At 40.0% G+C, this 14,764-nt stretch overlaps 1 protein-coding gene across 2 annotated transcripts in view; it reads right to left on the bottom strand.

The window, feature by feature from the left end:
- ZNF106 (zinc finger protein 106) overlaps window positions 1–14,764 on the bottom strand; it is a 57,981-nt gene that overhangs the window by 34,702 nt on the left and 8,515 nt on the right. For both annotated transcript variants that reach the window (XM_048484156.1, XM_048484157.1), the window contains exons 3-4: window positions 12,106–12,167; window positions 3,034–3,228 (exon numbers count right to left, since the gene is read on the bottom strand). In XM_048484156.1, the coding sequence (XP_048340113.1) occupies window positions 3,034–3,228; window positions 12,106–12,167 (257 nt within the window). The remainder of the gene's footprint in view (window positions 1–3,033; window positions 3,229–12,105; window positions 12,168–14,764) is intronic.

Raw genomic sequence — 14,764 nt, 5'->3', positions numbered from 1 at the left:
CTCATTAGCCTCATAGAAAAGAAGATAGCCCAACAGTAAGTAAAAATAAGTAAGTAAAATAAGTAAGTAGGTAAGTAAACTTCAGTAAGTAAATGCATCTCTAGGCTGCTTTGTCAAATACATGAAAGATAAATCCTTTTTTGCTTTCTCTACAGCTTGGATGCTAACTTTCTCCAGCTTATGGAAGACCTTTCTGATCAACTAGGGCAGGGATGGTTTTCCATCTGCATATCCCAACTATGCCTATCCAAGGATCCCACCCTCCCATAACGTAATTTTGGAAAGGGCGAAGGAAGCCAGGCTGAAAATTTCCCCATGATTCTAGCAGTTTTGCTTAGAGAAGATCTGCTTCCATGTGACTACTTGAAATGCAGATTGGAGATCTATCTTTTCATTTTTTTAAAAAAAATGGCTATATGAATGACTGGCAGCTTTTCAGACATCTAGCTCCTTGAACTGTGATGCCTTAACTGCTATATGACACCTCAACATTATTAGAGTACAACCATCCATGAAGTCATTAGCCGACATGGCAAACTACTTTTCTGGCAATGGGACTGTTTTCTAGAGAACTGCATGCCTCCTGAGAACATGGCAGTTACCCATTTCAAATCTACAAGTATGTTTACATCATCAATACCTTTCCATAAATTTCTGCTTCTCTTTCACAAACGGCCACTATACAACCTTTCTACTCACAAGTTCAAAAAATAGTTTGGGGATTTGGTATGAGAGTTACTCAAAAAAGGATTAGGATGTCAGTAACGTATCTGTTAAACATTATCTGTTCACTGCCAAAAAGGCTACTTATTTTTTGGCATGGCCAAATTTTTCAGGAAACCAAGAAATCCTTCTGTAAGTGGCAGAAATAAGGTGAAAAATTCCCCATATTCTCCCATGTAATTGAGCACTTGTGATTATAGGTTAAGGTTTTAAGGAAGGCAAAACGTAATTTTGCAAGCCCGTTTGCCTTTTGCAACTAACTCCCCCTCCCAAAACCTAGCATCCAGACTGTTAGTTCTTTAGAACCATTTGATACGATTTATTTTATACTGTCGAGAACACCAGTTTTCTTGTACTGCCACTGTATACTACAACAGAGATTAGAAGAATCAGAATTAGTTAATAGAATATGATCCTGCAGTTATGAAATATTACATACAGAAGATATGTAAGAAAAGCAGCATGAGTTCCTGAAGAACATTAAACAAAGGTTTATTCTAGCCATGGTAGGCAAGGCATACTTTCAGTTGACAAGAATCATGTTTATTACAATGCCTACAAGACCATTTTTCTATAACTCGTATGCTTTGGCAGTCTAAACAGAGGACTCGATTTAGGCTTGTCAAGAAACTAATAAAGTAGCATTGTCACTACTTTCCAAGGACAGAGTAGAATCGGTCTCATTGCCTGAGCTAATTTATCCTGTAAAAATCAAGGCCAGAATATTCAAAATGTACCAAAGGCCGTTTTTCTTTTCTCCCTGTAGGATACTGGAGCCATGAGGGCAGGAACATTTCACACTATGGCATCCCTCTTCACAACTCCTGATCACGGGTATGCTTATGGTTTCAATTTCCATATCCCTTTTTAACTCTGACTCTTCTCAAAGTCTCTAGTAGCTCCATAAATGGCCTTGAATGATCGCTGAAATTTATGGATCACTGCAAATTCCAAGGAGAAAAGTCAATCACAAGGATTGCGTCTAAGCGGCTGGAGCTTTTTAATCAGCTCCTAACATGATTTATTTAATCAGCTACTAACTAAGATTAGAGGACAGAAGGTTATGCAAAGTATCGCTAACAATTCTAGGATAACCTTCTTCTCTAGGATACCTGCCAAGAATGACACTATCAGGAAATTTTAAACACCTCTTAGAAAATCCCAGTACCATAATATATAAAATATATTTTCTGGTTATAGAAAGAATTACATCTATTACAACAATGACCAGTATGGGTAATACATAATTAAGAGAACTGATGGATCCAGAGATCAAAAGGTACTGTGCTCATGTGGAAGGGTAGAGCAACGGGGATCTGTAGCATGCATTCCTCCAGACAGTTGTTCTAGAAGGAACCCTCATAAATCCTATTTAGGGTACAGGGCATTATAAGTAGGAGAAGCCAGTAGAACCCCCACACAAAAAGAGGCAAATTCTGTTCACACAGCAAGATCTTGCATACACCCCAGAGTAAGCAACAGTTGCATAACATAACAAAACTTGACCCTTGGTCTTTAAATTGAATACTAACAAATGTAACATGATTCAAGCAATGCACGCTTCACAAATGTTTCAAAGACAGGCTGTAACTTGATATGTGAATACATCGAGGATCTAATGTAACCGAAACATACACGGAGCAGAGCTTCAAGATCCAAATGCATTGGACTGAAAATGAATTTAGGTGAACTAAAGGTTTTTTTCCAGGCTCTCAGAACCATAGAGCAAAAAGTTATAAGCAACATAGTTTTATAGGACTAAGTTGCCTCTAAGAAGTTTTACAATTATATAATTTCTATTAAATAGGTACATATTTATACCTTCATAACTCTGAAATACAGTATACAATGCCTTTCTAACAGACAAAATATCAATGCTACAGGTGCAGCGTCAATGCTACAGGTGCAGATACGGCATCATCTGCAGAAGGTCTAATCAGGCTATTCACAGTATAAACCAGGAACACAATATTTTGTGAAAGGACCTCAGTACACTTGTACAGCTATGTACACAAGAAAAAATCATCTGCTAGCTACAAAATCAAATCAACATTCTGTTATACTGCTTGTATTAGGATCAACTTTCAACAGTTCTCTGCCCTGAAAAGCATGATTCAAAGGCTACATACCAAATATGAAAAGTTGTATACTAAAAATAGTAACTTATCAAGCTCAAATGATTCTTACAACAGTAGGCAATGGCTGACTCTACTAAGTGCTCCAAACAGCTTTGCCATCACTTTCCTACAGTCACAGAGCTATACAAAGAACTCCTACACTACTGAACTACTAAAACATAGGTACACTCACCTGTTCTGCTCATTTCTTTCCTTGATTAACTGGATGAGTTCCTTGTCAAAGTATTCTTCTTCAGTCTCTTCCTTCCCTTCACCTCCATCGTGGGCTTCAATGTTGTCTTTGTGCAGCTGGCTGGAAATGTGCTTAGCGTATGCTGACAAGCCCACCACTGTCACCCGACACACCTGGCACTCATGGTTGCTGTCCCTGGGGAAAGATGGAGAACGTGGACATTCAATTCTTCCCACAGGCATGGCAAACAATGCTGCTCTGACTCAGTTTCCTCTGAATGGGCAAGTTGCAGGTCAATCATATATAAGATCTATTAGCCCAAACAGTAATATTGGTTGTTCTTTTCAGCTTCGCAAAACTTTTATCACTTTTTTCTTAAGCAGATTAGCTGGTTTTGATTAGTTCTTGTTAAGGTTTCAGGTTTTTTTTCCAACAATCAAGAGGTAAGAGACTTGTGGGGATAATCAGTGTCAGCTGGAATTCTTCTTGGATTGTTGTACTCAAAACCTTGTCAGAGGAAACATTGAGGAGGTGGCGGCAGAGTGGAGGGCTTGCAGAGCTAGCAGAAGCCGCCCTGAAGCACCTCCATGGTGCCAGCTGCACTGAGAAAACCCAGTGACAGAGTCTAGATTTAATCTCAGTCTCAGCTTTCGCCCTCCAATGAAAGTCAGCAGAAGGGAGGGGAGAAAACACTCCGGCAACCAATCCTAACAAAGCGAAACTTGAACTGGGACAGCTGGCACAGTGGCCTGGAATTCAAGGACTCCCATGGCGCAGCAAATGAAGAGAGGGAGTCTCCAGTTCACTGTACTTTATTTGGTTCAGAAGACGCATGTGAAGTCCACTCTCTACTTTGCAAGGGATTATCCCTAAGGGCACAAAATTGTTTCAGTTGGAAGAAGCCAACAACTGTGTCAGACAAGTGGCCACACTCCGATTTCAGCAAAGACTGACAGGCTTGCAATCCTTGCACTGTCTGAGCAACCCACATGCAAAAATAAGGATATTCCATTTGAAAGAAAATGGCTGGAAAGCAGTTAATACATACTATGATGGTGTTCTGTAATATAGTGATATCCAACAAAGAAACTGCTCCAGAGTATATACTTCTAACATTACGGCATGCTCCAAACTCTACTTAGATACCTGTTGCACTCAGACATCATTTAACTAGAGTCAAGAAAAGCACAAATCGAGCTGGGTACCAGGCTTGCAAACATTCCTCACACGTCCCCATTTCAGACATGGAGAACTATGATTAAACATCAGAACAGGCATGTAGGGTACAAATGCAGAGTTATTTTCTCCTCCATACATGTGGTTTCTGGTTTAGGGGTCCCTAACCTTTCTGAGCCTGTAGGTATCTTTAGAATTTTGACACAGGATATGAAAACAAAATGGCTGCTGTAGGAGGTGAAATCATCCATAAAATGACAGGAAGGGAGGTTATGTGTAACTCTAATAGAAATTCTTCATCATTTTAGGCAGAAGCTCTGCTTAAAAGGATACCATATTGTTTATAAAAGTATTTTCTTGCTTACAGACAGTGTACCTTCAGTCACACAGTGCAGAACCTTGTGCTGTGATGTCAGCTGCAGTCAAAGCAACATATTTTTTAAATCTTCACAATCAGGTCTCCAAAGGTCACTGAGAAGAGCTCCACCTGGTCCTGCTCACTTTCTAAAACCACTTAGAAGGCACAGGAAAGCATTTTGAGGGAGCCATGGCATCCAAAGGCAATAAGTTGGTGGCCTGTCAATTAAACTCTGGTTTGGAATCCTGGTTAATGATGGGGGGGGGGGGCGCTAACTCTGATTAACTCATGCATCTATATTTGTACACCACAGGTAAGCAGACTGATTCTTCACATGACAAGCCAAGGATGGGGGGAACAAGGATTTGTGAGTCAAGCAATAAACTGTGTTCATTCTTCTTGAACCAGTTAACTATCACCTTTGAATGCAGCTTCAGTGAAGGGATGAATACATTTTTTAAACTTAGTGGAGCGGTTCTAGCCATGCTGCTCTGCAAAGTCTGAAGATATCCTTCCATTACAGCCCCATAAGTTGGAGAAAGCCTTCCACAGATGGAGGAACGTTTCTAGCTTCGTTGAGCAGAGTAGCTGGAGTCACCCCAGAGCTTCACCTGCAAAACTTATAAGATCATGTCACAAGCTCTCCCTTTGTTCAAGACACATCTCCATCACCCATATTGGCTCCTCATTGACATGCTTTCTTTAACTAACTAATTGGAAATCATTGTACCAAGAACATCTGAGTCTTTTTTTTAATCATCTATTTTCAAAGAAAGGCAAGCATACATTTTAGGCATTTTACTTTACATCAAAGCTTCATGCCATTGTCTTTTGGTAACGTGGCTTTCAGTACAGCTGTGAAATCACTTCAACAGAAATATTTGCTAATGAAGTGGCAGAAATCCCCATCTCCGGGGTTGCAGCCATCTTCAGTATTTTGTGAGGAATCTCCATCAAAGGAAATGAGGCCTAAGAATCTTCTTCCACCTCTGCAATTTTTAAAAATGTGAAAGGCAAAACCAAGGAAGAGATCTTTCACCCACTCACAAGGTTTTAGGACTAATGGCTTTCGGCATGCTTTGGCAAGAGAGGCCAGCTGCATGTTAAATAAAGAGTAAGGCTTTTCAAAGGGGTTTTCACTTGCACTTTCAGTTAATTCCTATATAAATAGGAAGACCACAATCTGGAGAACTGGGCAACAGCAAGCTCAAGGCAGTTTTGGCCTTCCTTTCCCTGAAAAGCACGCTCATACACAGAAGAACATTCTGAAATAAGAGAAACTTCCTGAAGCAATCTGTAACATGGCATTGGGGGTAGGGAGTGGGAGTTCCTGCCATTCAAACAAAAAATGTGTCAATATCCCCCACACACATTAGCTCTCAGCCAAAGTTTTCCATTAATGAAGTATGATATAATCCACAGAATTATAGCAAACAGAAAAGTAAAATAAAATTATATATTTCACAGTCCCCAGATTTACATTTAATGTACTGTCGGAAGGTTTCTTTCATGGTTTATTGAGGTTGTTGCGGGAGCTGGCTGATCAGGTGGTGCCATGGTCCTGGCAGATCTTTGTTCTTAACGGTTCATCGGTTGAGATCTTTAGAGGTGTATCACAGGCCTCTCTGTGATAATATTAACCTCTGAAGATGCCAGTTTCGCAGATGCAGACGAAACGGTAACATGATTCGTCGCCGGACCACGGCCGCTGGCGAAATCCCGACAACCGCGTATTAAATAAATCCAGTCTTCATGAGTTTAATATTCAGCATGCCAGCATGCTGGCACGACATATGATGCTCTGTAAAGATGGCTGCTGGCCAACATTAGCCAGAGAACAAAGTAATAATCTCTTAGGCTAGATCCAGACATCATATTAAGCCGACATTGTGCAGGAGATCCCAGCTTGCTTCTCAGCTTGGGCACAGGCCTGGCCCCTGCTAGTCTCCTCATGCAGAGTAAAATATGAAGGGAACTTTAGTACAGCCTCAGCTGTCCAGCTCCCAAATGAGAGTGGAGATGTTTCCCAAGTGGACATCCCATGGACATCCCTTTAACTGCATGAGAAGTGAACTGTGTCTGGATTGAGACAGGGAGGGCTTCAAGCAAGACCAGTAACAGAAAATCCAAGCACCAAGGGGTTCTTTTAAATATGCCATGCAATACACAGAAGCAGTGTTATGCCAATATATTATAACTTTTTAAAACTGCAGTAAGGATACCACAGAGATAAAGTGGGACACATTCACAGCTGCTCAAATATGAATGTTAAATAAAATGGAACAGCAAAAGAGAATAGAAGGGGGAGAGGTAAACAAAACACAAGAACATGACAAAACAAAAGTTATGTGGCAGATAGGACCATAAAGAACACAAACTGATAGCAGACTCAGCAGTCTGCAAAAATTCAGAATCAGACAATGTAAAATATGATTCTAAAAATTATCTGGAATAAGCAAGCTCAGGTTACACTGCTAAAGTTAATGTTGATGACACTCTGGTGTCAGGGCAACCACCGCTCAGCTGTTCAGCAATGGAACAGATGGAGTCTTAGTGCCAACACAAGGTCAGATATACTGGATTCAAAGAGTGAACAAAGGCCTCACTTGAATCCAAAGAAGGCACATGGGGAAATGTCTCTAATTTGGTCATCTGCTTCACACATCCAATTTGCAGGCATTCAGCTTTATTCGATTATAATGACAGAGGGAGAAGGCATCTCACTTCAATGGTTACTAGAAGAGTTTATATTCATTTACTCCAGTTTTGGACACTGTGCATGCCAATGAAGTATAGCCCCTAGTCCCCCACCTAGTCCTGTTTCCAACAGATACCTCTAGGAAGCTCACAGATGGGACATCACAGACAGACATTCCCCACTTGTTCTAAGTCCCTGGTAATCAGAGGCATAGCACCTCTGAATATGGAGGCTCCATTTTTAGCTACTGTGATTGTAATGGACGTATTATGACCTCCATGCCCTTTTCCAATCCATTTTTAAAGTGGTCTATATGGATACAGAAAATGAAAGGCATGTAGTAAGGAGGCCGGTTTAGATCCACGGAACTTTACGTTATGAAACACAGCACACCTCTCTCATACTACTCTGATAAGGCAATGCAATGGGCTGGATCCAACCCCCACATTTTTGCAAGCAGAAGGTCTTTTCAAGGGATGGAATTCTGCTAATTCCCACTGCAGACCCTCACCATGCCATATCCCATATCCTCCCTGAGCATTCCCCATCAACAGTTTTTTGGACAGTGCAGGAAGGAAGGAGGAAAAGAAAGGTCCACTCTAAAGCTTAATTGGTGATTAAGTGATATAGGGGAAGGGCTGTGTTTCAGTGGAATAGCCTCTGCCTGGCATGCAGAAGATCGTAAGTTCAATCCCTGGCATCTTCAGTTAAAAGGACCAGGTAGTAGGAGATGTGGATGACTTTGACTTAAGACTCTGGAGAGCTGCTGCCAGTCTGAGTAGACAATACTGACCTTGAGGGACTCGTAGTCTGATTCAGAATCAGGCAGCTTTATGTGTTTAAAATTACAAACACATCTAACCTATGATTCAATAATACATTGGTGGGCTTTTCAACCTATTCAATGATGTTGCATGGGGCTGGGTGAGAAAGACGTGCTTCTAATGGCTATGCTGGATTCACAGGGACATGTTCAGTCCCCACCCCCATCCTAGATTGAGCAGAACTTCAACAGTCTGCCACCATTTGGATTGGGTACATGTCTGAGATACTGAGGGACTGCTCCAGGAAACGCGTGGGTTTTCACTTCTGGAACATGTGCATGAGACACAAGATATTTATTCTGAGTCCTGCTTTCTTTGTCTGAGAAAGGAGGCCAGCAAACTCCTGAACACGATATCATGCTTAGGAATTTATTCAACCCTTTAAAGCAGTGGTTCTCAACCTTCATAATGCCGCGACCCTTTAATACAGTTCCTCATGTTGTGGTGACCCCCAACCATAAAATTGGTATATATAAAATATAAAAGGCCATTTTCCGATGGTCTTAGGCAACCCCTGTGAAAGGGTTGTTCGACCGCCAAAGAGGTCGCAACCCCCAGGTTGTGGTAAACCGGGGCTGGGTTTTAGCAGGATCAAGTTTCCAATCCTACAAAAATCCATAACATATCTTTATTTGTGTGGCTATATATCTACATCACCTTTCTCTCAACATGGGATCTAAGAAGATGGCTTACAAACAATCAAATAAAACAATACAATAAAGCTACCAAAAACTTCACCATTAAAATAGTCTTGCTTCAAGATTTTTATGTGTGCAACATGGGGCTGCCCTTGAGGACAACTTGAAAATTTCAGTTACTTCAGAATTCACAGACTGCAAGTTAGTAATTTGTTCATTTCACTCCAATTTTGAATCTTTGCACTGGCTACCCATTTATTTCTGAGTTCATTTATGGTTCTTAACTTTAAAGGGCTTCACCAACTGGACCTGAGGGACTGGCTCACCCTCTATGAACTCACATGGCAGTTCTGACCATTCCAACAGTTCATTTCATTTCCTCACAGGAGCAAGATAGAACAAGCATTACTCTGTTATGAACCAGACTTTCATGATCTTCCAAACCAGATTTTCATGATCTTCCAAAAGCTTGTACTCCTTCAGCCAGCAGTCCCCAATCTTTTTGAGACTGAGGGCACCTTTAAGTTGAGTGCCACCCAAAAATGGCAGCTGCAAGAGGTAGCTTCCTCCTGGCTTTGTAAAAAAAACACAACACACACACAGAAGAGGAATAAACAGAAATGAAGGAAAGCACAGGGACAGGAATGGGAAAAGGAAAGGGGGAATTAAAAGAAGGAAAGTCTGAAGGAGTAAATGGAACTGCCCACTAATTAAGGAAAACCCATGTGCTTGCAAGTCTTCCTCATTTTCCAGCAGCTGTACAGCAAAAGCAGCTCGATTGCAAATCCGCCATTAAAAAACTCTTTTTATTGGAATCAGAGGGGCAGCCAGTAAAGCTCCTAAAATCCCGAGAATGGCCCCATCAGTTGCAGTTTCTGAAAGTTTCCAGTACTCTTCCACCAGGCACCAGGTGGAGCCTATTGGTAGGGCAAACAATGGTGTGGCCGCACGAACCTTAATGGTTAGGGTAACCTTGTAATTGCAGGGCTCTTGTGATGAAACCTGAGTTAATTCTCAGCCATGCGGGTGCAGCAAAGCAGCCTGAACTCCAGACCCAAGCTTCTTATTTTTTTTCCTGGCTCTGTGTTTTGGTTATACTTTTCTTTTAAACTTTTTTGTTGGCTGATTCATCCCCTTTCTAGTAAAAAAAAAAGGTCTGTAAATGTGTATGTAAATAAAAAAACACCAATTTCATACAAATGACACCTAGCTTAAAAATTAGGGCAGAAACAGAATGACACCCAAAATGTCACAAGGCAAACAGCAACAGCAGAGAAAACAGAAAGACACACAGAGCTCACATCCTCAAAGGAGTCTGAGCAAACAGGCCTGGAACTTAGCAAGATTCAGGATGGGGAGCTGCGTGTGATAGTTTCACACCAATCAATATTATGCATGTGCAAATGGCCAGAATTTTTGAAATCCTAGAACTATCAGTTCTGCTATTACACAGGACACTGGTCAAAAGAGACCAAGTGCTACATTTTGCTATGACAAATCAGGAAACAAACAACATGCATCCTTGGAAACGTGCATCATTAGAATATTTCCAGAAAACATCATCCCACTAAAATGAAGGTACTAACCAGACCCAAGCCTCATTTTGAGGTGGCCCTTACAAACCTGCAATATAAGTCATGAACCATCAAAGCAAACAAAGTTTCTATTTTAGTTCTGAAATGACATTCCCCACATTTCTGAAGTTATTCCACAACCCACACTAGTGCTTTTCTATCATGCCGTATAACAGATATCCTCCCCTTGCTATTTTTGATTAACACAACATCAAGCCTGAAAAAGATGACTGCTAAGTTCAGTGACTATTTTGTGATGTTTCAGCTGGTGCTAAAGCAACATTTCTTGGAGGTGCAGCAAGGTCAAATGGTGCACCCCTTCCACATCCAATTGGGAACATGAACACAGAGCCTTGGCAGTTTTCTAGGAATTGGAGTAGGACCCTCCACCTACGAGAATGGAATCACCTTCCTCTTCTTTCAAAGAGTGGGAGCTCATACACTCGGCTTTACCTAGTGTCCAGATCACCTCAGGATATTAGACAGCAGAAGTACTGATTAGTTACCAGACACCAAAAGCACAGCATTAGGAACTCTAATTGGTTGACTAACACCATGGACATCTGGTCCTAATAAAGTCAAAATTATTTCTGCTATAAAAGAAAATTGGTTTTTACTTCATTTTCCCAAGGTAATCGATTTCAGTATGATGATAGGACTTTGCATTCACAAAGAAAAATTCAGTATTTGCAAATGGTGATTTTCAGCTGAATTCCAGAAGTTCAGACTTTGTGCCGTTCTTTTTTCTACGCCTATGAGCATCTCCCAGATTTTTCCTCAGTTCCTTCTGCCACCTGTTCAGCTGAGACTAGCTATTAGTTGTTAACCAGTAAGAAAGCTTTTTATCATCTCCAAATTATAGGCTTCTCTGTGTCCAAGGCATTTTCACAATATTCAAGGGGATAAAAACTCAAAAGGCTTACAAGAGATTAAACAAAACCAAAAGGGGAAGAATTACGCTTATCAATACATAAATGGAGACTCCCTATCAAAGGAGCCACCAAAGCTATTGCTGTTCCATAACAAGTCCTGAAGCCCGATCAAAGAAAGACAGGTATGTTATCCAAAAGGTCCCAGAGTTGATCTATCACCCCCTGACAGTACTGCAAGTGACAAAGTATTTACTTTAGTCCGGGAAAAGTTGATGAAATATTTGGACTGTTAGAAAAGCAAAATAACTTGACAAAACAGAAAAGAGGGGGGGTTGAGACAATCCTCTTTAGCAGGAAAGCCTGCTAACCTTTCTGGCTGGAAGATGCTCCTGTCAGATTATCTGAGTTATATCTCCTTTTTGCTGCTTTTCCATTTCCCTTCTGCAGACAGTGAGGCACTAGAATAGTATTCATGTCCAGCAATTAACAGAGATCACCATTATTTTTAGTGACTGTATTATCTATGTGAACAGAGGGGATCAAATTCAGATTTTCATTAGCTGATTTCTAAACACACATTCATGTGAACCAAAAAAATCTAGCCATTTGAAATCAATGGACATATGTATGGATATCATTACAGATGCAGGTTTCGTGTTTAGCTAATTATTTTAAGTGTCAGAGCACAGTTCTAAAAACAGTTCTGAGAAACTCAGGAGGACAGCAGCATCAACTATATCCTCTGGGAAATTTACTACGTTGCAATTAATAACTTTTCATTGCAGCTTTTTTTAAATCCTGGAAAACAATACTATGTTATATTGAAAACCTTTCATTTAAAGATAATTCACTACCCATAACACAGGGCTATTTTGTTTCAAAACACTGAATCAAGTTGCATCAAAATGAAGTTGGCACAGTTATAAGCATACCTCCCCTTCAGATTTTCAAGTTCTCTGTGGTGAAGCATACTTCTCATATGCTCATCCATCTCCTAGAAACAGAAAAAGCGTAAGCCATAAATAGTTGGAAAGTAGCAGTACATAGAACATTACCAACAAGTCAGCGTCTGCAGATCAATTTCCATTCCAGCCATATGATAGACTCCTATCCAAAAAGTCATTCTACTCCTTGCTTCTGACTTACTCCTTCCCCACTGGTTCTTCATATCGATAGGATATAGACATCTTAGTGCAAAATGTTTACATGAAAGATAGTCAAGAGAGCAAGAGGCAGAAAAATATGTAGTGTATGCACTGAGAAGAGAGATCTGGCTTAAAACGGTTCATAATTATCAGTGAAACCTAGGGAAAACTGTATTTCTAAATGAATGAAATTATTTCCTTTTTTACACTGGAAGATTTTCAAAGATCCCACTTCTGTTGTAAATGTTTGCAAGAGGGAGGGCAGTGTGACATTTCCACTTTTTTGCCTCTTTAATTTTCTTTATAATGGTATCTAGATAATTTTCTACATCCTTCCAGTATCTCTTAAACTACAGAACAGAGGAGTCCCAAGCTTCTTATGTAAAAGCATCACAGCTCATTGGCAGTGAATGGGAGTTGCATATAAGGGAACGACAGCCAGTACTGATCTAATCTCTGCAATCTTCAGTTGAAGGTATCCAGTGGGAAAAGATCTTTCTCTGCCTGTGATGATGGATAGCTTCTAGAAATCAGCTGACAATACTGAACTAGATGGACCAGTGGCCTGAAGTGGATTTATAAAGAGAGCCTTCAAAGGTCATCTGAGCAGTCACAAGAAGCACAGGACTAAAGGTGTCTGAGCATTTGAATTCATCTGAATCATGTTCAATTGTAATTACACCACAGTCATTTGGCTCTGGAAGTCATGTCCCTGTTTTGTTAACAGCCTGTGCAGAAGGTGAGAAAAGCCTCTGTAAGCAGAGTTCTGGGAAACTTTACTCATGAAGTTATGTCAATTCTAATGAAAGAAAAAAAAAGTTGTTATTAAGGACCAAGATTGGAATGAGAGGTCTTCTCCCGTGTGTCATCCACAAAGTTATTTCACAGCAAAACATTTGACTTGGATCATATTCTAATTTAGGCCTGTTTCCCTGGTGGGTGTTGGATACCAGACAAAAACTCTGGTTTGTCCAAGACTTTGTGTTAATTTTACTTTTCTTTGGATTGTGTGATGGAACCTTGCTCCCTTGATTTGACTGATTCTTTGTGCACCCCATTTATACTGCTTTGCTTGTATCACATTGGAGGGATACTACATAGTGCACCTTCAGTCAGTTTTTTAAAAGAATTGTTTTTAATTTTGTACTTGTTCAAACAAACAGATATCACTATTCATTACAAAAGTGGAATTAAGAATGTTACAAGAGCATTATGTTGAGAATGTGTGATAAATATTTCGGATAAATGCTCTAAATGTCCTGCCTGATGAAGGAGATCTGAAGGCCTTTTTTTTGCAGTCTGGAACACCCACCCACCCACTATTATTATTATTATTATTATTATTATTATTATTATTATTATTATTATTATTATTATTATTATTATTATTATTATTATTATTATTATTATTATTCACATTACAGCACAGCACAAGTGTCTGGAATTCATCTCTGAATATCGAGTCCTTCCCAAGGACCTAGGATATTAGAGGTATTTGCGTAGAATATGTGCAGTTCCTAGAAGTGCTGCTTTCTGCAGCATGTGGACTGATGTTCTGTCCAAGTTTAGGCTTTCCAGATGTTTTTCAAGATTTCTTGGGATTCCTCCTAGAGCACCCACTACTAGTGGGATTACTGTTGTTCTTTTTTGCCACAATCGTTCGAATTTCAATTTGTAGGTCCTTGTATTTTGTGATCTTTTCCAGCCCTTTGTCCCTTCAATTCTTTGTGCTATCAACTGGCACAGGGTTGCTCATCTATGATCCTAAAACATGTTTTTCTCTCTACCACCGTTATGTCTGGGGGGGTAAGCAGTGTGCCAGGTGTCTGTCTGACAGCATTCTAAAGTCCCAGAGTATTTTTGCTTCTTCCATTTCTGTGATCTTCCTCTTGGCTTGTGCTCGTACCATTGTCTTGCTACAGGGTAGGCCGTGATTTTGCAGCTGTCCCAGTGCACCATTGCTGGGCAGTCAGCCTATTGTGACGCCTTCTCGAGATAGTCAGTTTGGGCTATTTTCTTACAACAGCAGATGATGTGCTCCACGGTTTCATCACCCTCTTTGCAGAGACGGCACTTAGGGTCATTGTAGGACTTTTCAATTTGTGTCTTTTATTATTATTATTATTATTATTATTATTATTATTATTATTATTATTATTATTATTATTATTATTATTATTATTATTATTATTATTAATTGTATTTCTTAGACCACCCAATCCCCAGAGGGCTCTGGGCAGAGTACAGAGGCAAAAACTGACCAACAATATACAATAAATAAATACAAACTAAAAACACATTAAAATCCCTACAAATTACACATGTACCTCATCAGGAGTAAAAAGTACATAAAGCAGAATTACTTTTTTAAAAAGGTTTTTTCTTCTCACATGGGTTTCAAATCCAGTTGGGGGCATGGAGTAAGAGGATGAGGGGTGTCTGTCTC

The sequence above is a fragment of the Sphaerodactylus townsendi genome, linkage group LG02 (assembly GCF_021028975.2).
Source record: "Sphaerodactylus townsendi isolate TG3544 linkage group LG02, MPM_Stown_v2.3, whole genome shotgun sequence".
NCBI classification, from domain to species: Eukaryota; Metazoa; Chordata; class Lepidosauria; order Squamata; family Sphaerodactylidae; genus Sphaerodactylus; species Sphaerodactylus townsendi.
The sequence above is the reverse complement of the archived record's forward strand: the minus strand, read 5'-3'. Positions and strand labels throughout refer to the sequence as shown.